At 39.4% G+C, this 26,691-nt stretch overlaps 1 protein-coding gene across 3 annotated transcripts in view; it reads left to right on the forward strand.

The window, feature by feature from the left end:
* CDC20B (cell division cycle 20B) overlaps positions 1 to 26,478 on the forward strand; it is a 67,191-nt gene extending 40,713 nt beyond the window's left edge. For 2 of the 3 annotated variants that reach the window (XM_055554480.1, XM_055554479.1), the window contains 7 exons: positions 2,942 to 3,052; positions 6,789 to 7,042; positions 8,278 to 8,372; positions 10,521 to 10,746; positions 15,099 to 15,224; positions 16,333 to 16,450; positions 22,976 to 26,478. In XM_055554480.1, coding sequence (XP_055410455.1) covers positions 2,942 to 3,052; positions 6,789 to 7,042; positions 8,278 to 8,372; positions 10,521 to 10,746; positions 15,099 to 15,224; positions 16,333 to 16,450; positions 22,976 to 23,076 — 1,031 coding nt within the window. In that variant the 3' untranslated portion in view covers positions 23,077 to 26,478. The remainder of the gene's footprint in view (positions 1 to 2,941; positions 3,053 to 6,788; positions 7,043 to 8,277; positions 8,373 to 10,520; positions 10,747 to 15,098; positions 15,225 to 16,332; positions 16,451 to 22,975) is intronic. The other variant, XR_008704666.1, reaches the window with a different exon arrangement.
* The last annotated feature ends 213 nt before the right edge of the window (positions 26,479 to 26,691 follow it).

Genomic DNA, 26,691 nt, shown 5'->3' on the forward strand with positions numbered 1-26,691 from the left:
TGGCAATTATGAATAAAGCTGCTATAAATATCTGTGTAAAGGTTTCTCTGTCGACATAAGCTTTCTACTCACTTGAGTAAATATCAAAGTGTGCAGTTGCTGGATTATATGATAAGAGCATATTTAGTTTCATATGAAACTGCCCAACTATCTTCCAAAGTGGCTGTATCATTTTGCTTTCCCACCAGCAATGAATAAAAGCTCCTGTTGTTCCACATCCTTGCCAGAATTTGGTGGTGGTCAGTGTTTCAGATTTTGGCTGTTCTAACAGATGTGTGGTGGTATCTCATTGTTTTAACTTGCAATTCTCTAATGAAATATAATGAAAAAGATGTTGAACATCTTTTCTTATGCTTATTTACCGTCTTTCTTGGTGAGGTGTTCAGCTATTTTGCCCATTTTTAAATTGAAATTTTTGTTTTGTTGTTGTTGAGGTTTAAGAGTTTCTTTGTATATTTTGGGTAAGAGTCCTTTATCACATATGTCTTTTGCAAATATTTTTCTCAGTCTGTGGTTTATCTTCTCACTCTTTAGGCATGTCTTGTGGAGAGCAGAAGTTTCTAATTTTAATGAAATCCAGCATATCAGTGATTTCCTTCATGGATCATGCTTTTCGTATTATATTTAAAAAGTCACTGCCAGAGAATTCCCTGGTAGTCCAGTGGGTAGGACTCAGCACTTGCACTGCCATGGACCTGAGTTCAATCCCTGGTTGGGGACCTAAGATCCTGTAAGCTGTGCAGCATGGCAAAAGAAAAAACGTCATTTCCAAAACTGAGGAGATCTAGATTTTTTCCTGTATTACTTTCTAGGAATTTTATAGCTTTGTGTTTTACTTTTAGGTCTACAATCCATTTTGAGTTAATTTTTGAGTTCTGTGTTTTTTTTTTTAAACTTTTTATTTTGTATTGGCATACAGTTGATTAACAGTGTTGTGATAGTATCAGGTGGACCACAAGGAACTCAGTGATACATATGGATATACATGTATCCATTCTCCCCCAATAGGTCTGTGTTTAGATACATTTTTTTAAAAATTGAGGCATAGTTGACTTCCAACTTTATGTTAGTTTCAGGTGTACAGCAAAGTGATTCAGTTATTTTTTTCCAGATTGTCTGTGGATATTCGGTTTTTCCAACACCATTTGTTGAAAAAACTAATTTTCTCGATTTTATTGCCTTTCCTCCTTCGTCAGAGATCAGTTGACTCTATTTTTGTGGGTCTATTTGTGGGATCTCTATTCTCTTCCACGGATATATTTGTTGTTTTGCAAATACTACACTATCTTTTTTGCTGTTATTCAGTCGCCAGGTCGTGTCCAACTCTTCATGACCCCATGGACTGCAGCATACCAGGCTTCCCTGTTCCTCATCATCTCCTGGGGTTTGCCCAAGTTCATGTCCATTGAATCAGTGATGCCTTGATTACTGTAGCTTTTTAGTGAGTCTTAAAGTCAGATAGTGGAGGTCCTTATTGTGTTGACTTTTTTCCACATACACTTTACAACCAGCTTGGCAATGTTTACACAGTAACTTGCTGGGATTTTAACTTGTAGAGCATAGTAGCTATAACTCAAGGTGGGAAGAGCTAATGTTAATAATATTTAGTCTTGTTATCCATGTACATGAAATACCTCTTCATTTATTTAGCTTTTTTTTGATTAGTGTTTTGTAGTTTTCCCTTATACAGACCTTGTACATATTTTGTTGGATTTATATTTAAGTATTTAATTTGGGGGGACTTATGTAAATGGTATTGTGCTTTTAAAGTTCCAGTAGCTTGTTGCTAGTATATAGGAAAGTAATTGACTTTTGTATATTAATCTTATATCTTTTTATAATCACCCATTAGTTCCAGAAGTTTTTTGTTGGTTCTTTGGGTATTACTTTAAAAAAAATATAGAATGTTATATTAGCTTCAGGTATGCAACATTAATGATATATTTGTATATATTACAAATGATCACCACAATAAATCTAGTTTACAACTGTCACCAGATATAGTGACAGAATTTTTTTCTTGTGATGATAACTTTTAAGATCTACTTTTTAAGCACTTTCAACATGCTGTACATTAGAGTTTCATGATTTATTTCTTTTGTAACTAACAGTTTGTACTTGATTTTTTTGAACCATTATTGGCAGTGCTTGGGTATATATTTCTAGTAACCTTGTAATTCTCACAACTGCAGGTTTTCATAGTTAGCACTGAGTCTATGAGTAACTATGTGGCTTCTTGGTGTGGCATTGTGAAGCTCTCTTTCATTTATCAGAAGCTATGTGGTCATAGGGACCACAAGTCACCTGGGTGGGCTCATTTCCTGTTGATCACGTCATTGTCAGTTTGATGCAAGCCAGGTGGTTGGAAAGATGAAAAGACAGTGGCTTGTGGTTTAGACTTAGTGGGGTCTTTTGATGAGAAGTAAAACTGAGTACAAGATATAACCTTAAATTCACATAGTCATGGGTAACACTAGCCTAAAGTAACTCTGCATGCTGTGGTACAAAAACGGTGAGAAAAAGAGTAAAATCAATGAATCAACAGTTTTATTGACAAAGACTCAGAGCAGAGCTTAGGTCTATTAGAGAATTTTTGATATTATAGACACATGGATACATGACCATTACTTTGGTCTTAAAATCTCAAGTGACAGAACAAATATTCAAAGCATGATGTAGTGTCTCTGTGTGCTCCCCACAAGCTCTGTCATTACATTTAGGTCTGGTACTCATGTGCTTTTTATTAGAAATGTCATTGAATATTTTTTTTAAAGTGTTTAAATAAATACTGAAGTCTGTTTCTTCCTTTCCTCCCCCTGCAGCTTGTAATTCAGTTTTATCATGATGACCACGTTCTTGTTCACTCCAATATCTCTTAATACTTGCAAGGATTAATATTTTGTTTTCAGGATTATAGTGCAGAACTGTTTGTTTCTTGCAGGCTGCAGAGATGGAGTCAGAGATGGATACTTCCAAAGATTCAGTGATACAAACTATTCTATACTCCAACCAGAGGTGAAGATTCATCTTACAGGACTTCCAAATGACTATTGTATGTTATTGTTTAGCTCATGAATTAAAACACTGAAATGACAGAATGTATCCCATGCTGTAGCATAAACTTGAAATTTGATTCTGGAAGAAGCAAATGGCCTTGTGCCTCATGCTTTAATGGTGTACCATCCAAATATGTTTACTATCGTGAGTTTTTCATTGTAGAATTTTCATATTCAGGAATAGGCATTGTTTGTCTTGGTGGGGCACAAGAGGCACACATTTTGTTTTACTGTAATAGAATGAACTATATAGATGATGACCTACTCTTATGCTTATATTTTAAACATGGATAAATCTTACCAGTCAAACAACTGTATAGGCTGTTTGTCCCTAGTTTCTTCTTATGTCTCTAGCTTGTGATCTGGTTGGGAAAATGAGACTAACCCACACTGAACTGCTACCAACATGCCAGTGTAAAGTATAAATAATACATTGTGGGGTATAACAAGCTGTAAGACTGTATATAGTTTGGTGATCTTTGTAGTTGTCTGGAAAGACTTTGTGGAGCTACTAAGACTTGAGATGTGTCTTAAAAAGATGGGTAGGCTTGGAGGAGTGGAAAAGAGAAGACAGAGCATTTTCAGCAATGTTAGCAACATGAACAAAAGCAGGACGTTGGTAATTAATAATAATCAGTGGCAATGAGGAGGATACTTTAGGGAGTGGGGAATAGCGGGTGGATGCAGATTATAGAGAAATTTCAAAGTCTGAAGCAGATTTTTAGATTTGTGGTGCAAATTCTCAACTAGGTGAAACATCAAAGGAAAATTCATGGCAGAGTATGCAGAATGCATTTTGTAGGAGAGTTAACAAAATGTAAGGGACTGTTTTCTCTGCATGAGGAAAAATATATGGGATGAGGGATAAATTTAAGATTATTCCAAGTTTTGAAGCAGGAGAAGGATGGTGTCACTGAAAAGACAAGTTAGCAGGAAAAATGGTATGAGGAGGGAAGACTTTTCTTGCAGTATTACATTTAAGGGAACAGTGAGACATTTAAGAGTTTCTGGGAAATCATTATAAATGAGGTTGGTGAAAGAGAGGAAAGGCTGGAGTATAGGTCAGATGACTATGTTTGAAGCTGACAGCTAGGGTGAGCTCTTCTGGTGAGGAAGAAAGAGCAGAGGGATGAGGTTTGGTTCTAGGGCACGTTCATAGAGAGGAATAAGCAGGAAAAACATAAAATCATTAAAGGGAACAGTTCCCCCATCATTCTTCTCCTATACCTTCTTCTCTAAGAGAATTTATTGCCATGACTAATGAAAACTGAAGAATTCATTTCAAGAGATGTTTAAAAAGCACACCACTCATATTAAAAAACAAACAAAAACCTTTTTTCCCCCTCTTCCCCTTCAGGCCATTACCCCTTTTGTCTCCCTTTGACAGCGAAAACTGTCAAAAGATGTCCATAATTCACAGTTTGTTATTTTCTCTCCCATTTTGTTTTTAAGCCTTGCTAGTCAGTTCTTAAATCTCCCCATTCCATTGAAACTGCTCTTTGTAACATCACCCAAAATTCTTCACTGCTAAATCTAACAATCACTTTTTGGAGCTCATTTACATAACTCTGTCAACCACAGTTGAGACAATTGGTCACTCACTTCTCCTTGATATTCCATTGTCTTTGTTTGCCTCCTAGTTTTCTGTTAACTCTTTCTTGGTCTTTTTGTTTTTCTTTTGCTGATCGCCCTCCTCTTCTGTCTCTTGGCCTCTTAAATTTCAAAGTGCACCAAGTCTCATTCCTTGGATATCTTTTCTTTCTGACTTCTACGTTAGTTGATCTGTTGGCTTTCTGGCTATATCTCCTTGTATTATGTTTTTAGTTATTGCTTTAGGGACTGCAATGCAGTCTAAATTTTCTCAGTCTACCTAGAATTACTGCTGCATATTTTACACAATATGTAAAAATCTTGCAGTCATGTGTTTCCCCAACTCTCAGCTTTTTTTGGAGAATTACTTTTGTTGTCTATGTTTTAAATCTATGTGCATTGACAACTTCACCATTGTTAAAAGTTTTAGTTTAAAAATCCATACATATTTGTGTGAGGGAAAAATGGTCCTTATATTTTCCCAAATATTTACCAATTATAACATTCCCCTCCATTCCCAAAGAGCCAAATGTCCCTCTTATATAACTTACTTTCAGTCAAAAACCTTCTGTTAGTATTCGCAGATCAGGTCTCTTATTGAAGGCTTCTCTTACCCTTATTGTGAAATATTTGCTTGATACAGAATTCTGGCTTGCCAGATATATTTTCAGCATTTTAAAGATGTTGCACTGACTTTTGGCCTCTATGGTTTCTGGTGAGCACTCATTTGAAACCTTGTTCTCTTATTTCCAAGACCTGACTCCAGTTACATATACATTAGATATGTTGTTGTCTGCCTACAATGTGGGAAACATGGGTTCAATCCCTGGGTCAGGAAGATCTCCTAGAGAAGGCAATGGCACCCCACTCCAGTATTCTTGCCTAGAAAATCCCATGGATGGAGGAGCCTGGCAGGCTACAGTCCATGGGGTTGCAAAGAGAGGGACACGACTGAACGACTTCACTTTCACTTTTAAATCTGTGGATATTATTCCACCAATCCCTAAGGTTCTGTCCATTTCTTCAAAAAATTTTTCCTCCATGTTTTTTAGATTGGATAATACAACTTTTCCTTGTACTTACACACTTTCAAGTTAGGCTGAGGTGTGTGTGGGTTCATACACTCACAATTAGAGGATGCCTTTCTGTGGTCCTCTCCCTTCCCAGGCTTTCTCCTCATACTTTGGCCATCTCGAGCTCCTTTCTCTGATTTCTTTGACCAGAAACAAGGTAGGCTTTCTATTGGAGTTTGAACTGCTGCTGCTATTCTATGATTGGCCTCCCCACCACCATCAGTGTAAAGCTGTGTAAGGAGAAAAGTGGAAAACTCCCCCCTGGGTGGATTGCCTCCCCAAGTTTTCACTTCCTTAACTTGATTTACCTGCTTTTGCTTATTTTCCAGAGTTCTCAGGTGTTTGTTTGTTTTTCAAATTTTGTTTAGAGTTTGTAGTTTGCATCGGTGGGAGGGATGAGCTATAGGGAGCTTAGACTGCTCTGGTGGAACTGGTGAGCTTCATAGTTTCATACTGATGTGTGTCAATCAGGATAGGAGTTTCTGTCTTATAAGAAATAAGATCAGATATGGCTTAGTATGTGGTCATACAAATACGGTTTCTCTGAGCACTCATGTAATTCTTAGAGTGTAAGATAGAGAATACTAAGAACTTCCAGGTATCATAAATAAGCCAGAGATCACCTCTTCTAGATTTACTGTAGTTAGGTTGTCTTTTGATTAGAAATGATGGTGGCAACTCTCATCTGTATATTCTAGGTCCAAGGATGTTTCCATAAGAATTATGTGCTTTTAAACTTTAATGATCTGTTAGATGAAATCCATGTATTACTTATAATGGTAGATGAAACTGACAAGTTTTTAAATGCCTCTAAATAAATATATATGAGCATAAATGATAAACATTATTGCTTATCTTGATACAAGCGTTATTGTGTATCTTGATATAAGATTCTATTCCAGCTTTCATTTTTGAACTTCTAATGATCTGATTGGATCCATGATTCTGTTTTTCAGCTGACTGTGGGGAAATCATTAATCTTTCTCCTCTACCTATAAGTAAAGTTGTTTATTTGAAAATAATTTTATTTGGCTGTATAATCACCCCAATCTGAAATGCTCTCTTATAGATCTGAATATCCTGGACTGGAATTTTCAAAATCTTATTGCCATAGCCCTTGGATCTTCTGTATACGTCTGGAATGGGGATAATCACAACAGAATTGAAAATATGTACTTCAGTCTCCCTTGTAAATACGTGTCTTCTGTGTCCTGGATGACAGAGGGGACCTGCCTGGCCGTTGGTACCAGCGAGGGAGAAATACAAGTACTGGGCAGCGTTTCTGTCTCCCAGCGTGTTCTCTATAGTGGCGGGATAACCAAGGTTGACTTTTTTAAAGCTTTTTTTTTTTATATGGACCATTTTAAAAATCTTTATTGAATTTGGTACAGCATTGCTTCTGTTTTATGTTCTGTTTCTTTGGCTGCAAGGCATGTAGGATCTTAGCCCCCTGACCAGGGATCAAGCCCATACCTTCTGCATTGGAAGGCAAAGTCTTGACCACTGGACCACCAGGGAAGTCCCTAAGATTGACTTTTAATAACAGATTGACTATTTAATAAAATAAAGAAACTTATAGTAGATGTGGTACTTGAAGCTATGGGGCGTAAGAGGATATGCCATTCTGGGGTCTTCCCTGAATGCTATTTAATGAGGATGTAGGCATACTCTGCTTTGTTTTTTCACACAATCTTTCTTTGTGTCACATTTCCTTTTATCCCCTCACTTTTTTCTCTCAAACTAAAGTTGGGCTTATGAGATCCCCAGTTTTTAGAACTTTGAAGATAAGTCCTAAAACTGAAATAGATAGCCTTCCAGTCCTCCTTTCTTACCTAAAGCCAAAATCAGAAGTAGAGTTACTTAAAAGTAGTGAATTTTTTTCTAATAGGCTCTCTAAAATGGAAGCTTAGCAAGTTTCATCAATCTATCTAATTTCTCATGTATTATTATTATTGTTTATTAGCAACAGATAAACAATATTGCTTGGGTGCCCAATGACTTTGGAGGGCCACAGATGGCTCTACTGTTTTTTCATCTCTGTAATGGCCTATGAGGGTCATGTCATGATTTCTTCTTATGCCAAAGTTTTCATTCTTAATATGGGTTAGAATATCATTTTTAGCTGGCAGGAAAGGAGTCTCTTGGCAGTAAATGGAATTCCTGACCCTAGAAATTGTGTAGGCACTCAAATTTTATTTGTTGTTAACTGTAGGTGGATTTCCAGCTTTGGAATTCCCATAGTTTGAAGGAACTAGAAGTGTCAAATAGTGATTCTCAACCTTTTGCAGTTGACTGAATTCACCTAAGAAACTTTAAAATAAATGCCGAATGCCCAGGATCTTACTCCCACCATTGAATCAGAATGTCTAGCACCCAAACTCTGCTCCCTAGATGATCCAAATATGCAGACAGCATTGAAAACTGCTTTAGGGTTAGAGGTGCTGAACTTTCACTTAGCACGAGGGCTGGCTGTATCAAGACTAACTGCCTATTAGCCCTTTGAGAAGATTGTGGGTTGTGAAAATGCTAATTAATCATGCTTTTTCATTTTTTTTCAGTTATGGGATGTGGTCACTAAAAAGCGACTGAGAAATATGCTTGGCCATTTGTCAGTAGTTGGGGCTCTAAGCTGGAATCACTATATCCTCAGCAGGTGAGAAGCATCTTATTGGAACTGATTATGTTTGCATCACCAATTGATTACAGGTGAACAGAACTATAAAATTTGAAACCAAAGTAAAACCAAACAGACATGATTAGTAACAGTCATGATCCTACCATAACTGTCAGCTGTTCAGACCTTCTGATGCTATAAGTGGTCCAGTGGCCACGTGTACCATGGTGGCTCTGTGTCTGCAGCGTGTACTCGTACTGGGATTGTGAGGTTCAAAATCACAGGTGAAATGATTGTTAAAGTAAAATGTAAAACTCTGTTTAAGCTGAAATTTGCTCTATACACTTGCTAGAGGGATATTTTGTTGAAATCAGTATTTATTGCTGTCAGTATCACTAATGTGAAATATGTTAAGCTTTCTGGGGGCATAATTCCAATTCACAAACACACAGAGGTTAGAGCTGGAAGGAACCTCATAGAATAACCAGTTCAGTGATTCTCAAACTTGACCCTGTGTCAGAATGGCCTGGAATGCTCCTCAAAACCCAGATTGCTGCCCTTTCTCTGAGAATTTGAGATCCAGTAGGTCTGATGTTGGGCTGATAATATGCATTTCTAATTTCGCAAGTGATGTTGATGCTTCCTCACTTTTGAGAACTACTGATTTAGTTGTCTAACTGCTTCTTTTTGACTAGAAAAGTTAAATGACTTGTCCCTGTGAGCCTACATAATCAGTCTAAATATTTATTTAATAAGTCATTCATCTTCATACTGTATTTCTTAAATAAAACTCAGAGCCTTCTATAATTTCTTTCAGTAGCTCAGATGTAAATTGAGATTTCAAAACTTTGTGATTATAGCCAAACTTAAAACTGCTGCTGCTGCTGCTAAGTCGCTTAACTTAAAACTACTTACGCAAAATGCCCTTGTAAAGGAATAAATACTTACCCTGAGGCGTTGTTGCAGCCAAATCAATTCTATACTTGGGTTCCTTTTACAATCTACACTGTGTAAGTTTAGTTTCATTATCCATGAGGAATATGAGCAAAATATTTTCTTAAAATAATAGCAGCTAAAGCGTCTGCCTGTAATGCGGGAGACCTGGGTTTGATCCCTGGATTGGGAAGATCCTCTGGAGAAGGAAATGGCAACCCACTCCAGTACTCTTGCCTGGAAAATCCCATGGATGGAGGAGCTTGGTAGGCTGCAGCCTATGGGTTTGCAAAGAGTTGGACACGAGTAAGCGACTTCACTTTCAAAATGTTTGGAGTACTCTGTGCCAGGAACTGTGCTAATACTTGTTGTGTATAACTGTGTTTTAATCCCTGCAACAATACTACAAAGTGGTTTATATCCCCCACATCCTCTTTTTTTGAGGAGTAAACTGAGACAGCAGCCTTAAGTCACGTGGTTAGCATAAGGGGAAGAGTCAGGCTTTGAACCAAGTGTTCTGGCTACAGAGTCTATACAGTTCATCAGAATGCTATTCAGGGCTGAGCCTAAGTAGTTTTTTAAAAATCTGACACTGGATTTTGAGAAATTTCAAGAAATAATTGTAGGCACTTATTTATTTTCTCCTTGGGGAAAACTAGTGCAGAAATTATCAGTATCACTCATTATCTTTGAGTGATAGGACCTTTATCATCATTTGGATCCAAATTTGGATCCAGTGATTTTGAATCATATTGCAGTTTGTTGTGACTTGCAGATAGTTTTATAATCTTTTTAGATGATAGTAGAATGAACAAGTAGATCTGCAGATTAATAGAAAAAGGAAATAGTACATTTCTATGTCTAACATATATATGGTATATGCACCATTTCATTGAGATAATATGAAGTATTGAATTCCAGAAAAGTAATATTTCCTGTGTCCAATACATAAACTACTATCTGGGAAAATATGATAATCTTCTAAATTTATTTTTTCCATGTGTGTCTGTATCATATTAAAGCCACTGGAGATATCTATCAAAGGATATATTTTTAATATCCAGATTTGAAACTGTCAGACAAATCTACTTAACTTGTGAGAAGAATACTCCATCCTTATTAAGTCAAGAAATGTCTATGTTTTGAATCTATCCTAAGGGGTTTTTCAAGAGTATGAACAGTATTTCATGTTATGCTTATACAGCAGTAGGGCTCAAGTTCTCTGTCCTAACCTGCCCCTTTACCTCTTGGCAGTGGATCGAGACTGGGCCGTGTTTACCATCACGACGTTCGGGTAGCCCAACACCATGTTGGAACTCTTCAACACAAACAAGCTGTGTGTGGTGTGAAGTGGGCGCCGGGTGGCAGGCTGCTTTCCAGTGGCTGTAGTGATGGACTGCTAACTATATGGCCCTATGATCCAGGTGCAAATGCACAGGGTCCCCCAGTAAAAGTCATACATCAATCTACAGCAGTCAAGGTAAGAAATTCAACAGTTTTGAAAGGTACGCTTGGGGTGGTGGTTAAGCATGGGATCATCTGGTGTAAAGGTTAGTTAAAATATAGCTTTGCTAAAGTGACAAGGCAAAAGCTCTCTTGCAGAGAGCTGCTTCCTGCAAGGAGCTGCTTATATTCTTAGATGTCTTATTAGAAATACAGTGAATTGAACTAAGATATTGTCGACTACAAATTGGCACTTGCCATTGGCTCTTGCCCTCTGCCTCTATAAGAATTAAATCATGTACTGCTGCAGCTGCTAATTTTCAATACCCCCTGAAGGATTTCTCTGGTGGCTCAGATGGTGAAGAATCTGCCTGCAATGTAGGAGACCCAGGTTTGATCCCTACGTCAGGAAGATCCCCTGAAGAAGGGAATGCCTACCCACTCCAGTATTCTTGCCTGGAGAATCCCATGGACAGAGGAGCCTGGCAGGCTACAGTCCACGGGATCACAGTCGGACATGACTGAAGTGACTTAGTGTAGTGTCAAAGGAGTTCAGGGCAAAGAACACAAATGAAACAGTGTTCTTGGGGAAAACAGGCAGAACAGGTCTTCAGAGAGTTCAGGAGCCGATTTTTTGAGCTCAATTCTTATATCTCCCACATCTAGAAAAGCACTAAAATCCTTCATGGTCACGACTGCTCCTTGTGACTAGCAGAAACTTTCTGCAGAAAATAGGTGCTTGAGTGCATGTACTCACCAAGATCACATATATACTGACCTTCCTTCTACCTCTTTGAAGGAGTTTCTCAGAGGTATTTGAGCTGCTGTCTCCTGGGTTATCGTCCTCATTTTGCCCCACGTAAAACTTACTCATGACTCTTCCTGCTGTGCATTTTTTTTAAGTTGACAATAGAGTTTCTGGAAACCTGAACAAGTCAGGCCTTGTGGCATCTACTACCCGGGGAATCATAAAAACAGTCACTGGTGTAAATGTTCTCACATGCGCTGCAGACTAGCCAATTGCAACGAGCAGACTTCAGATGTTGACATCTGTGTGATTCTGCCCATGATGGAGCTTCTAGTTTTGCCAAAACAGCTTGGTTGTAGTAAAAGCTAATTAGAAATAGGGTACTGAAGAGAACGATTACTAATAAATATAAAAAATACTAATATTCATCCTGTGATAAAACTGAGGTTCCTAGGCTCAAGAGAATTTCTCAGCCTCTTCAAACTAGATGCAAAATTTTGTGTTTATTGAAATAGCTCTCTTATTCAGCCCAGTAAGGGGTGTAATAGAATGGTCATTTGAAAAAGACAATTAAGGCAGGTAACCATAAGATATAGAACATATATAGTAAATATTTAATTTCAATTTATTTTATTCAACAAATATTTTATTTCAATTCAATTTTAATTTCAAAATTAAATTGTACATTTATTCATAATACAAGGCCAAGGTCTTTAGTTTGAATGAAGTTTGGCTGGTTAGAGTTCTTCACTGTCTTTCTTGTATGAACTACAATCATATTTCATTGTCTGTGGTTTCTAATTATGTTTATTCTGATACCTATTATTATGTAACAAATTACCCTGAGTCCTAGTGGCTGGCTTAGCATAATTATTTTATTATCTTTTATGGTTTCTGTGGGTCAGACTTTGGGAAGGGCTCTTCTGAGCAGTTCTGGCTCAGGGCCTCTCATGAGGTTGCAGTCAGACAGTGACTGAAGCTGGAAGTGCTAGGACCTGGGGCAGTGTTGGCTGGCCAGTCATCCTTCCCTCTTCATGTGGTCTCAAAGCTTCTCTACATCGTTTGGGCTAGTCTTACCACGTGGGGAGGTGGACTTCGTGGTTCAGGGCAACAGGGCCAGTGCTTCTGAGAGCAAGGTGCAAGTGGCCTCCTTAGGGGAAGCACACTGACTGAAACCACCCACCCTGCCCAGGCACCATAGTAACTGTTTGCATGAGTTGTTTTAGGACAGGAGGTCCTGGTAAGGAACACGGAACTAATAAGCTACCACCAACTGGAAGAGTTCAGGAAAGGTCAAAAGGAGACACCACAGGTCTGACTACCTCCCAGAATCATCCTCTCTGGCATCCATCTTGGCTGAACAAGGTGTGCACCACCAGCAAGGACTCTGAGTCAGAACGATTGGCTAAAGACAACCCGGAAACTAATCCCCTCACCATAAAAACAGAGACTATGAGCCACTGGCAGAGATGTGCTCCTGGCTTCCCTTACCCTACTGCTCTCCACCCGGGTGCCCTTTCCCAATAAAATCTCTGTTTTGTCAGCACATGTGTCTCCTCGGACAATGCATTTCTGAGTGTTAGATAAGAGCCCAGTTTCAGGCCCTGGAAGGGTTCCCCCTTCCAGCAACAGCATCACCTTTTATGACCCAATTCCAGAAGCCATGTAGTGACACTTTGGTGCATTCGGTTGTTTGCAAGCCACTCCCAAGCCCTCCCAGATTCAAAGGGAGGAGAATGAGATTCTACATATTGATGGAGGATGTTGGCAAAGTTCTAGATGGGCAAGTGGGATGGGAGATTAATTTTTAATGATAAATGAGCTTAAACTGAGGATGAGATTAGTATACTCATCTGATCCTGGTGTTGTAAAAAGTTACTACTATTTGGAAAAAATTATGTCAGCACTTCTGAAGCTTGGAATTTACCTAAAAAATAATATATTGGAAACAAAGACATATGCCAGAATATATTCATTAGAGTATTGTTTATAAAAACAAACAATACAACCCCCTCCCCTCCCGCCCCACAACTTTCTCCAAAAAGCTCAACCCAACCCAGTGCAAACCAAATGAAAATAAGATGAAGATCAGGGAATTCCTTGGTGGTATGGTGGTTAGGACTCTGCGCTTCTACTGCTGGGGACCCGGGTTTGATCCCTTGTTGGCAAACTAAGATCCCACAAGCTGCATATGGTGCAGCCAAAAAAATATTGCCATTTGGAACAAAAAACAAGTGAAAAAAATCAACCTGAGTGTAGCATTAGAACAAACATTAATTAGAGTATAATAACATGATAGAATATTGTGGGATAATTAAAAATTATAATTTTGAAAAATATGTTAAACATGGGAAACTATAAGTGAAAACATCAGAATTAGCAATAGTAATTTATAACTAAAGAATAGGCAATTTTATTTTCTAAACTGTATTAGTGAAAGGGTTAACAGCCTTGGTAGGAAGGCCAGAGGTCCCCAGGTGGCAGGAGGAAATAAACTGCAAGTGGCAGAAGTTTTTTTGTTTTTTTTTTTTTCTTTTCTCTTCTAATCCTGTCTTGTCATGGCAACACCTGGTTCAACCTGAACTTAACTTTTCTCAAGCCTTGAGCTAAACAATGTGATTTTTCTTATGGAAATGTTAACATAGCTTTTCTTAAGCTATGTTAATGAAACTATGTATTTGTCTTGGAATCTGCCTTTCTTCAAATTGGTTCGCCTAAGACTCAAACCTTGAACAGTTAGTAGATCAACAAACCAGTACATCTTACTCATGGAAATAGTCTCTTAAGCTATGTTAAGGAAACTATGTATTGGCTTGGAAATCTGCCTTTCTTCAAGACTCATGTCAATTGCTTCATGACTGGGGATGACTCACTTTGTGCAGTGCTATCTCAAGTGCATGTTGTGGGAGAGGGGCCTGGTGCAGCTCTCTGTTTTGAGGTGTCCCTTTATCCAATTAGCAAGTTGCTAACAGGTACAAAGTGCCTTGCTAGCAAGGGGGCACTGTTTCTGTCCCCTTCTGATGTTTATATCAGAAGCTTTCTCTATTTTATACTTCAATAAACCTTTGCTACACAAAAGCTCTGAGTGATCAAGCCTTGTCTCTGGCCCTGGATTGAATCCCTCTCTTCCAGAAGACACAAATCCTGGTATCGTTCACAGCTCGTAGCAGCAACCTTTCATTAGGATTTGAAACATAAGATTTTTTGTGTTGCGAGCAAGCAGGTATAGCTCTCCGTTCCCTTCTGTTCCCTTCTCTGACCTAGAACCTAAGGACACAGGTAGACAAACCAGAGGACTGCATTTTGTAATCAGATTCTAGAGGTACATGTCAAATATTTTAGCAGCAGATTTTTTGCCCCAGAGGATATGTTGAATGTAGCTTTTCAAACATATCATTGTGTAATTTTTCTGTTTGAAATACTTGCACATGTTACCTACATTTGAAGAAGACGACAATAGGTGATTTCTAGTCCATGAGAAGTAATCTCTGGAGAGGGCAGTAGCTCTCGCCTTTGGATCAGAGGTTCTGGAGATCTGCCATGGGGGCAGACCTCTGGAACTTCTGGTTATATGTGTGCATCTCATTCATGAGTTCACCTCCAAAGCTGACCTGCCTGTGTGATTATTTGGAACTTTAAAGGCCATTGATTGGTGTCCCTGGCAGACTGAAGTCCTCGCTGTTGGAGGAGGAATGAAGGATGGATGCTTACACATCCTGGACATAAATACTGGGCAGAGCATCCAGACCCCAAGCACAGACTCACAGGTAAATGTCTTTCCTGGAGTTCACCTTCATTCTGATCTTCTAGAATCTTGTGAAACTGATATATGATAGAGCATAGGACCCAAACACACCTCTCTTTAGCTGCTGAGTCTATAGGAGTTTCAGCTCCTAAGAGTTTCCTTCTGTAAAACCCTTTTCACCTGTGAGTTGCAAGTTAATTTAACTTGTGTATCTTTTTTTTTTTTTTTTTTTTCCATTTTCTTTCTCAGGTCTGCTTTAACTGTGAAAATTGGGAGCAGTCTGACTGGACAGTGATCATGCTGTTGTTGTTCAGTCACTAAGTTGTGTCCAACTCTGCAACCCCATGGACCACAGCACACCAGACTTCCCTGTCCATCACTAACTCCCTGAGTTTCCTCAAACTCATGTCCTTTGAGTTGATTATGCCATCCAACCATCTCATCCTCTGTCATCCCCTTCTCCTCCTGCCTCAGTCTTTCCCAGCATCAGGGTCTTTTCTAATGAGTCAGTTCTTTTTATCAGGTGGCCAAAGTATTGGAGCTTCAGCTTCAGCATCAGTCCTTCTAATGAATATTCAGGGTTGATTTCCTTTAGGATTGACTGGTTTAATCTCCTTGCAGTCCAAGGGTCTCTTAAAAGTCTTCTCCAGCACCACAATTCGAAAACATCAATTCTTCGATGTTCAGCCTTCTTTATGGTCAACTGTCACATCCACACATGACTACTGGATAAACCATAGGTTTGACTATATGAACCTTTGTCGGCAAAGTGATGTCTCTGCCTTTTAACACACTGTCTTGTTTTGTCATAGCTTTACTTCCAAGGAGAATGTGTCTTTTCATTTAATGGCTTCAGTCACTGGCTGCAGTGACTTTGGAGCTCAAGAAAATAAAATAATCATAGTCCACTTCAATTCATAGGTTCATCGTGCCTAAGTCTCCTTGTATATTTAGTTTTTTGTTGCTTTGGGATAAACTTACCTGGAACTAACGTAATTCCTCTAATAGCCTAACCCTATATGTAGACTGGAAGTAGATGTGGACAGAACATACTGCCTAAACTTAGTTTAAAATGCATTCAATGAATCAGAAATTGCCATAATTCTATATTTTGGGGATCATTATTACAGATTTGTTCCCTAACCTGGCTACCTAAGACAAAGGAGATCGCAACTGGCCAAGGTTCTCCCAAGAATGATGTGACTGTGTGGACCTGTCCTGGTCTGGCCAGGTCATGTGGATTTTTTGGTAAGTATATAGGTAGGTAAAATGACATGTACCTATTGCAAGGTGAGCTGTTATTGGTGGAAAAAGCCATGAATGGAAGATTTTCTTCTTCTGGTTCTTTGAAGTATATATTTTATTAGGGGAGAAAACCCTACTTACCACATCTCAGGGATAGATGAGTGTTTCTGAATTTGACTAAGATTGTTCATCACTTATAATGGTCATTTTTTTTGCATACGTGTAGGGATAATGAAGTGATAATTGTGGGCAGTTTTCAAACTGTGTTTCTGAACTCTGGAGTTAGCGTTGTAACTCACTGTACCCTATTTGGAAGAAGAACCAGCAGTGCTAAAATGTGTGGAAGATAAGAAAATATGCCAAGGGTGAGACATTATTCTGTGCGGGGAGACCATTCCAGAGCATGAGATTCTGGGGGAGCCTCTGCCCTTTCAAGACAGACTGATGTTGTTTCCTGGTGTGGTTCTGTAAACACTTACTGGCTACTTCTTGAGAGCAAGACCCCATGATGGAGAACAAGACTCGGGCCTTGTTCTCAAGAGTCTTAAACTATCTTTGGGTGCAATCTGAAATATTAAGGGCGGCTGAGGAAAATAGAAGTGTTTGTTGTTGAAGGAACAGGGCACTGACATCCAGTCTCTTGTAGACCTCTGATTATATATTCTGTCTTCTTCCTCTTGCCACTCATTTTCTTATCATCCCTGAAATGTATTTATTCAACATTTACTTATTAATATTAAGCATCTATTATGTACCAGGCAATTTTGATGGTGCTGGGCATACACAGGTGAGCCAGACAGACAATATCCTTGCCCTCATGGAGCCTATACTTCTGTGGGAGAAGTTAAACAAAAGTCAAATATATACGATATTAGGTGGTGATGATGCCATGACTCTCTGGAAATTCTGGGAATGTTATTTGGCAATGACAAAACACCTCAACAGAGAGTCTTCCTGCTTTTGCTGCTCAGCCTGGCTGGAGCTCTGGTTAGCCTCAAAATAACTTTCTATCCTTCAGCTGTTATACTGTGTGACTTGGTGAATAAAAATACAGACAGCTCTTGACAGAGCCACTTCAGTGCCAGAATGGGTGTAGGAGAAGCATGAGGTGGTCCTTGGCATATAGTGATTACGATTAACCAGACCTTTTTAGTTTAGGGAAACATATTAAATCAAGCCTTAAAACTTAGGTGGGAGTACTGATAGATAACTTTTGCATGAATTTGCTGATGCTCAGAATAAATAAGGTATTAGTGCTTTTATTATTTTTTCATTTATCTGGTCATAATAAGTTATACTTTTTAGTTTTAATGATTTGTGAATTTTTTTTTTATATTGGACAGCAGAGAGTATATTTAACTCTTCCTCCTTCCTGCAAAATGTTTTTGGTTAGAGAAGATGCAGTTAATTTTGAACTTTTAGACACTAATTTTCATCTCTAACTCAGTAGTTTCTTCTATGTACAATATTTCCCCAAAGTATTTAGCAGGAAGATTGTTTTACAAATGCACATCATATGGTCAGATAAATTTGGAAATTCTGAGTTAAATAAGAACAGTTTTTCTTTCTTAATTATGTCTCAAAGCCTTTGATACATTATGTGTGTTGGGAATCTCCAAGAGGAATCATTTGGTGTTTCCAAGCCAGGCTTCAGCAGTACGTGAACCGTGAACTTCCAGATGTTCAAGCCGGTTTTAGAAAAGGCAGAGGAACCAGAGATCAAATTGCCAACATCCGCTGGATCATCAAAAAAGCAAGAGAGCTCCAGAAAAACATCTATTTCTGCTTTATTGACTATGCCAAAGCCTTTGACTGTGTGGATCTTCTGAAAGAGATGGGAATACCAGATCACCTGACCTGCCTCTTGAGAAACCTATATGCAGGTCAGGAAGCAACAGTTAGAACTGGACATGGAAAAACAGACTGGTTCCAAATAGGAAAAGGAGTACGTCAAGGCTGTATATTGTCACCCTGCTTATTTAACTTATATGCAGAGTCCATCATGAGAAACGCTGGGCTGGAAGAAGCACAAGCTGGAATCAAGATTACCGGGAGAAATATCAATAACCTCAGATATGCAGATGACACCACCCTTATGGCAGAAAGTGAAGAGGAACTAAAAAGCCTCTTGATGAAAGTAAAAGAGGTGAGTGAAAAAGTTGGCTTAAAGCTCAACATTCAGAAAACTAAGGTCACAGCATCTGGTCCCATCACTTCATGGGAAATAGATGGGGAAACAGTGGAAATAGTGTCAGACTTTATTTTTTGGGGCTCCAAAATCACTGCAGATGGTGATTGCAGCCATGAAATTAAAAGACGCTTACTCCTTGGAAGGAAAGTTATGACCAACCTAGATAGCATATTGGAGAAGGCAATGGCACCCCACTCCAGTACTCTTGCCTGGAAAACCCCATGGACAGAGGAGCCTGGTAGGCTGCAGTCCATGAGGTTGCTAAGAGTCGGACACAACTGAGCGACTTTACTTTCACTTTTCACTTTCATGCATTGGAGAAGGAAATGGCAACCCACTCCAGTGTTCTTGCCTGGAGAATCCCAGGGACAAGGGAGCCTGGTGGGCTGCCGTCTATGGGGTCACACAGAGTCAGACACGACTGAAGTGACTTAGCAGCAGCAGCAGCAGCAGATAGCATATTAAAAAGCAGAGATATTACTTTGCCAACCAAGGTCTGTCTAGTTAAGGCTATGGTTTTTCCAGTGGTCATGTATGGATGTGAGAGTTGGACTGTGAAGAAAGCTGAGCACTGAAGAATTGATGCTTTTGAACTATGGTGTTGGAGAAGACTGTTGAGAATCCCTTGGACTGCAAGGAGATCCAACTAGTCCATCCTAAAGAAGACCAGTCCTGGGTGTTCATTGGAAAGACTGATGCTGAGGCTGAAACTCCAATGCTTTGGTCACCTCATGCAAAGAGTTGACTCATTGGAAAAGACCCTGATGCTGGGAGGGATTGGTGGCATGAGGAGAAGGGGACGACAGAGGATGAGATGGCTGAATGGCATCACCAACTTGATGCACATGAGTTTGGGTAAACTCTGGGAGTGGTGATGGACAGGGAGGCCTGGCGTGCTGAGATTCATGGGGTCGCAAAGAGTCAGACAAGACTGAGTGACTGAACTGAACTGAACTGAAGTGAAGTTCTTTGGGAAATCTTTGTATGGGAACATCTCAAGATCTTGCTTCATGAACACCCTTCAGTGGGCAATGCCACATGGTGTGGGGCTGCTGAGGTCTTCAGCTTCTATGTGTTTTTACTGTGAGTCAGTGTTTCCATCATGGGTCAAGATCAGCATTGAATTAAAAATAGAATGGTATAGAATGGAAAAATGGAAAAGTAGGTTTTATTTTTTGAAACTTTTGTCATTGTTATCAGTACATTTGCATGTCTATGTATGGGGTCACCACATAACATGTAGTTTTGACAATGAATTGTGGTCAAAAAGCTGGAAAGAAGCTATTTTCAATTATGGTCATGCTTTTAGTAATTCTCATCTTGTTACCCACAGTCATAATTCTCTGGAGGAAAATTTTAGTTAAAGAGGTCCTCATCCACCTGACTATAGAAGAAAGATGCCTTATAATTTCCCCTCCAACCCTCCCCCCACCCCCCTCCCCACCTCCGCCCCACCAAGGCTATAATTTCTAAGCTTTGAAACAGTGGTAGCTGACTTTCTGGCTTATAAGTGAGATCTGGCCTTTGACTAAGTTCTGTCAGTCCATCACACATGCGTCAGTGCATGGGCTCATTTACGGCTGTTGCTGCATAAAGAAAACCAACCTTTCCATGCTTGCAGTGACAGTACTCTTGGAACGTGGGGATGGAAATTCTGAAGAACTTGATCTGAAATAAGGTGGCACTTCCCTCTGTCTAGTAAACTAAGATTGTTGTGAATGTGAAAGAAGTATTTCAAGAACGCTTTTGTTTCTATCCAAAGGCCATTTTCCTAACAAGTTCTGGAAGTAGCTGTCCATCTTTTAAGTCAAGATATTGTGCAAAGTCTGTTCTATAAAAGATTTGGGACTTTCCCCCTGTTATCCCTTTTTCCACTTTCTCTCCCTCCTTCCTTTTCATCTTAATGCACATAATAAAGAATGCATGAGTATTTATCACTGATTATATTTATTGAATACAGTTTTCTTTTTAGGTTTAATTTTAAAGCATTCGTATAATGATCTATATTTTCCTAACTAAATTAAGTTGTTTTTCATTTATATGGCTTGTGTGTGTGTGTGTGTGTGTGTGTGCATGTGCGTGCACATGTACTCAGTCCTGTCTGACTCTTTGCAGCCCCATGGGCTGCAGCATGCCAGGTTCCTCTGTCTTTTACTATCTCCCAGAGTTTGCTCAGATTCATGTCCATTGAGACAGTGATGACATCTAACCATCTCATCCTCTTCCACCCCTTCTCCTTTGGTCTTCAATCTTTCCCAGCATAATAATGGATACTGGCCTTTAGTAGAAAAAGAATCTCTTCTTTGTGCTGGGTTTGGAGCATGGTAAACAGTTAAAGCTTTGAACTGGATTCCAGTTCTGGCTCTGTCATTAACCGGCTGTGTGACCTTGAACAAAGCGTTTGATATTCTTAAAGTTTTTCTTTAACTCTAAATTAAAAGGATGGCATTATATCAATGAATTTAAACATTTTTTATGCACCAACATGCCTAGGGCCAATCCCATGTGTCCTTGGGGACATGTCTCTGTGTGTGTTGTGTGTGTCTGTATATGCATGAAGGAGAGCGCTGGGAGTTCTGTGTGTAGGTGGAAAAAGCCCTAAGTATCTAAGAAATGTCTCCTTTAGGAGTGGAAAGTGTAGCTACACTCTTTGCTCTTGAGAATCTTGTGTCAGAGAACAAGATTATTTCTGAAATTCCAGCTCTCAATTGAGTTGTAAGCTGTACTGCTCTATGAGAGGGTGACCACCCATCTCATTTGATTTTATTTGTGCCCCCAAATACCTACCTATTCAGAAACATATCCCCCTCCTTCTTTCCTACTTTGTCCTAGTCCCAGCTTTCTTTCATGGAGTCAGCTTTGTCTATTTTGGTGTAAAGATTTGATCATGAATTGTTGGATTAGGATAGGTTTTGCAAAATATTTTCTGAGGAACATTAGTCCTTTAAGATGCTCAAGTCAAAAGGACCAAATAAGTTTCAGAAATGCTGTCTATTATAGCCTCTTCTCCCAAATATTTATAATGCATATGAAAGTGTTAGTCTCTCAGTTGTGTCCAACTCTTTACAACCCTATGGACTGTAACTCACCAGCCTCCTCTGTCCATGAAATTCTCCAGGCAAGAATACTGGAGTGGATTCCCATTTCCTCCTTCAGGGGATCGTCCCGACCCAGGGATCAAACCTGAGTCTCCTGCATTACAGACAGATTCTTTACCTACTGAGCCACTAGGGAAGCCCTATAATGCATATAGCAGTTTTGAAATAAGGAATCCTGTTTAATTTCCTTAACTTGGAGCTCTCAAATTAACATGATTATTAAAGACTCTTTTCATTTTTAAATACCTAACAACCTCATATAAAACTATTGTCCCACAGAATGTTCTTTGAGAAATGGTAAGTTGGAAAGAGGGGTATTGTCCTCAGAATTTCACACAAAGACTTATGTTTGCTTTGTGGGACAGATTTTTGTGTCCTTTTCCATGAAGCTGCATGAGTTTATTTGATTAGCTTCTTGAAACCAACATCCTAAAGGGATTACTTTCAGGGGAGGATAAGAAGAGGGATGGGGTGTGTGGTAGGAACATGGCCAAGGGAATTCCTGGGAGTTGGTGGAGTAGAGAAGATAGAACTAATAATGGTAGAAGGCATGAGGTTGTGGGGAACTAAAAGCTGGTCCCCTCAGAGCTATCCAAGTCAAGTCCCTGGAACCTGGGAATGGAACTTTATTTTGTGAAAGGGTCTTTGCAGGTGTAATTAAGTTGAGGATTTTGAGATGAGATCATTCTGGATTATCCGGATGGGCCCTAAATGTAACAGCAAGTGTCTTATAAGAGGCACACAGTGGAGAACAGACACACAGAAGTGGAGGCGACTTGACCATGGAAGCAGAGACTGGAGTGATGTGGCCACCATTCTGGGATGGTCAACGGCTGCCAGAGCTAGAAGAGTCAGGGAATGGAGTCTCCAGAGGAAGCCGGCCCTGCCAACCCCTTGATTTGGGACTTCTGGCCTGTGAGAGAATATATTTCCATTGTCTTAAGCCATGCAGCTTGTGGTAATTTATTACAGCAGCCCTAGGGATCTAATACAAGGGGAAACACCCTGAAGGGGCAACAGTGAAGCAGAACTTGGCCACTTTAAGGTGTTCCCCAGAGCCCACGCTGACTGTTTTCTTGGCAAAGGTGCAGTGGGAGCGCCAGCCCTGAATGTGGCAGATGTTTGGAGAAGCCCTTTATCCTGGGATGGGATTCATGGCCCCCAGCTTAGGTTGCTTCCCAGTCCTAGGCAACAGCCCTTGACACGTGGAACACGAGCTGTCTGTCTGTCTTCCCACAGACCACCGAGGCCGAGTGCTACACCTGGCTTTGAGTCCAGACCAGACGCGAGTCTTTTCTGCTGCAGCGGATGGCACAGCCTGCATATGGAATTGCTGCTAGTCACTCAGCCCCTCCCGGCTTCAGCTTCCTCATTTTGACACAAGAATAATGATATTGGCCTTGCCTTCTCCACGGCATTGTCATGAGGCTCAAACAAGATGGTGCTTTTCCTGAGGTGAATGCCTGTTCCCCTGACCTTTTTCTCAGGTTACTTTACTTGCTCTGTTTGATCCCACCACAACTTCCAGACGTTGTCTCTCATTCTGTGCTTCTCTTTCTGCTTTCCTCCTCCCCTTTTCTTCTTCTTTCTGTCTCCTCCGTGTTAGAGATGCATTTTCACTGCTATAGTCACAAGAATATCTACTGCAACGATTTGTAAACTCTTCTTTCCCCCTTCACTTTTCTCCCAAGCTCCAGCCTTATACTTAGATCTCTGGAGATATATATATATATATATATATTTTTTTTTTTTTTTTTTTTTTCTATTTTGGCTGTGTGATATGGCATGCATGGGTCTTAGTTCCCTGACCAGGGATCAAACCCATGCCCTTGCAGTGGGAACTTGAAGTCGTAACCACTGGACCACCAGGGAAGTCCCTTGGTTATTTCTTCATTGAGATCCTTTTCTGTCTTTAGCTCAAACTCAATACATTAAAAACACAACTTATTCACTTGAATAAGCACAACTTACTCATTTAAATACTGATTAAAGTGCTCCTCTGTGTTAAGCATAAGGCTTCCCTGGTGGCTCAGTTGGTAGAGAGTCTGCCTGCAGTGTGGGAGACCTGGGTTCAATACCTGAGCTGGGAAGATCTCCTGGAGAAGGAAATGGCAACTCACTCCAGTATTCTTGCCTGGAGAATTCCATGGACAGAGGAACCTGGTGGGCTATAGTCCATAGGGTCACAAAGAGTCGGACATAACTGAGTAACTAACTTTAATATGGATTAAGCATATGGATTATTTCCTCTCAGACAAGGACTTCCTTGGGACTCCCTTTTCTCTCTTCATGATCTCATCTTACCCTAGTCATCCCATTACTCAGGGAGCCTCCTGATTATTCAGTTTACTCCTTGTTCTCTATCTTTTGTTTCACCCAAGGAACATCCTCGGAGAAGGCAATGGCACCCCACTCCAGTACTCTTGCCTGGAAAATCCCATGGACGGAGGAGCCTGGTGGGCTGCAGTCCATGGGGTCGCTAGGAATCAGACACGACTGAGTGACTTCACTTTCACTTTTCACTTTCATGCATTGGAGAAGGAAATGGCAACCCACTCCAGTGTTCTTGCCTGGAGAATCCCAGGGACGGGGGAGCCTGGTGGGCTGCCATCTATGGGGTTGCACAGCGTCGGACGCAACTGAAGTGACTTAGCAGCAGCAGCAGCAGCAGTAACGTCGTACGCACCTGATGACCAATTTGTGGCAATTGCCTTCTATCTGTTTCCTGTCTTTATTCTTAGTGGGTTTCCACATCACTGTTAGGTTTAATTTCTAAAAGCACTGTGCTGATCCTCCCAGTACCCTGCTCATAAACTCTCAGTGACTCCCCATTATCTAACCCACCTTGGACCCCTCCAACCTCAACCTTGGAGTCCTGAGCCCAGAATCTGAAGTTAGGGGATCTATACTTAACTAGGCTCTGCCATAAACTTACTGAGTGACCTTGGGTATGCCACTACATTTGCAAATAGGGCTTTGGATTTGATAACTGCTAAGGTTTCTTCAAGCTCCATCAAGCCACTGTTCTTTTTAATGTTAACCCTCACTTACCTCCTGTGTTATCTCTGGGCTGTCATGATTTCCTGCCTTATGCCTTTGTTGGAGCTCTCATCTAGTCTGGAATTCCTGCACCTCAGTTCCTTTGCTCTGTACCTTCACTTAAGTCCTATCTTCTCCAGGAAGTGTTTTTGAAATAATGTTACCTGGCTTTGAACTCTTGGTATCTATCAGCCTGTGTCACCTACTTTGTGTTAATATAACTATTCTAGTTGTTTTAAAAAATCTTTTATTAGTATGGGAATCTTTGTTTATTTAAGCTTTAGCATGCTTATTTCTTTCACAAAATTATATTGAGGAGTTGAGGGAGCACATGTTATATTTTTTTAGTGTCCTCTGGAATGCTTTGCGTGTGTCAACTAACATATGTTGATTAATTTATTTACTTTATCATAAATGGCTTTTACCAATATACACACACTCCTTTAATACCTCTATTCAAAAAAGTAATACCCAGTAAAAGCCTTGATAATTGAAAAGTGGAATAGTAAATACAAGGAGTGTTAGGACTCTCCTGACAAACTGACAACGTATTCTGTTCTTTACCCTGTTTTTAAACTCAGAAAATCTGCTTGGTAGTGCTAGTAATTCTTACCTTACAAAATTTTAGGTCACCAAAAAGTGCAAATATGATACATCCCTGTAATGCACAGTCTTCTTTTTTAAGATAATGGCTTTCATTTGATCTTATTTAGCCAAGTATAAACTATTAGAAAAAGTTTAGCAGGGAAAGGAGCAAAATGGTGAGACCATTTCCAGTGTCCCCCACCATTCTGATATGGTTACATCTCTCTTAAAAATCTCATGAGACTATGACATGACCAAAGGACCAAAGATTACTTCTCTCAATTAATACTGGTGTGTAAACAAGGTTCTCATTTAAGAAAAACAGTGATATATCTTTTACCGCTCTTAGTTTTATGGAAGTCTGGAATGTGGTTTCAGTAAAGAAAAAAAATGAACTCAGACAATACACAAAACAAAAGCTTTAGCTACAAAAATTGTGTTGTATAAAATTTTTATTGAGTAATAATTCACATAAAGCATATAAATCTTAAGTGTATAGCTCAATGTATTTAATTTATGAACAGATTAAGATCAAGATCTATGAGTAAATCATCCAGATCAAGATGGGAACATTTCTTTTACCCCAGAAGATTCTTTGTGTCACTTAGTCAACACCCCTCCATTATTTCAACCTTGGCTACCATGAATTAGTTTTTTTTTCTGCCAATCTTCAGATAAATGTAATAATACAGTAAATATTCTTTTATGTGGAGTCTGGTTTCTTTTACTCAACATTAAATTTGTGGGAGTAGTTACTGTTGCTGCATGTAACTATAGTTTGGTCTTTTAATTGCTGTATAATATCCCATTGTATATACAACAGTTGTTTTTCTATTATAGATGGACATTTATTTTTAATTTTAACTTTCAAGGATAAAGTTGCTATGGACATTCTCAAACATGTATATGGTGGGGAAAAGCCCTCATTTCTGTTTGGTCTATACGCAAGAGTAAGAATTGTTAAGTCATAGCATATGTGTTTATTCAGTTTTAATAGACATTGTCACTTTTCCTAAGAAACTCTACCAATTTACACTTCCACCAGCAATGAACAAGAGTTTCACACAACTATTTTTAAGCAAACTTCAGAATCTGTAATAAACGTTGCCAGTAGAGAATATTCCATCCGTCTTCTTATTGCTATTAAAATCCTAATTATGGCTTATAGCAGGCATCTAAAATATCATCCTAGTGACTCTCTTATCTCTTTTAGATATCAGCATGAGATTTCATTTCTAATATAAGGGTTCTTATCACCAGCTGCATATTAAAATCATTGGGGAAACTTATAAAAAGAACACTTTGTCCTGGTTCTCATCAAATTAAAAAAA

The sequence above is a fragment of the Bubalus kerabau genome, chromosome 18 (genome assembly GCF_029407905.1).
Source record: "Bubalus kerabau isolate K-KA32 ecotype Philippines breed swamp buffalo chromosome 18, PCC_UOA_SB_1v2, whole genome shotgun sequence".
Lineage (NCBI taxonomy): Eukaryota > Metazoa > Chordata > Mammalia > Artiodactyla > Bovidae > Bubalus > Bubalus kerabau.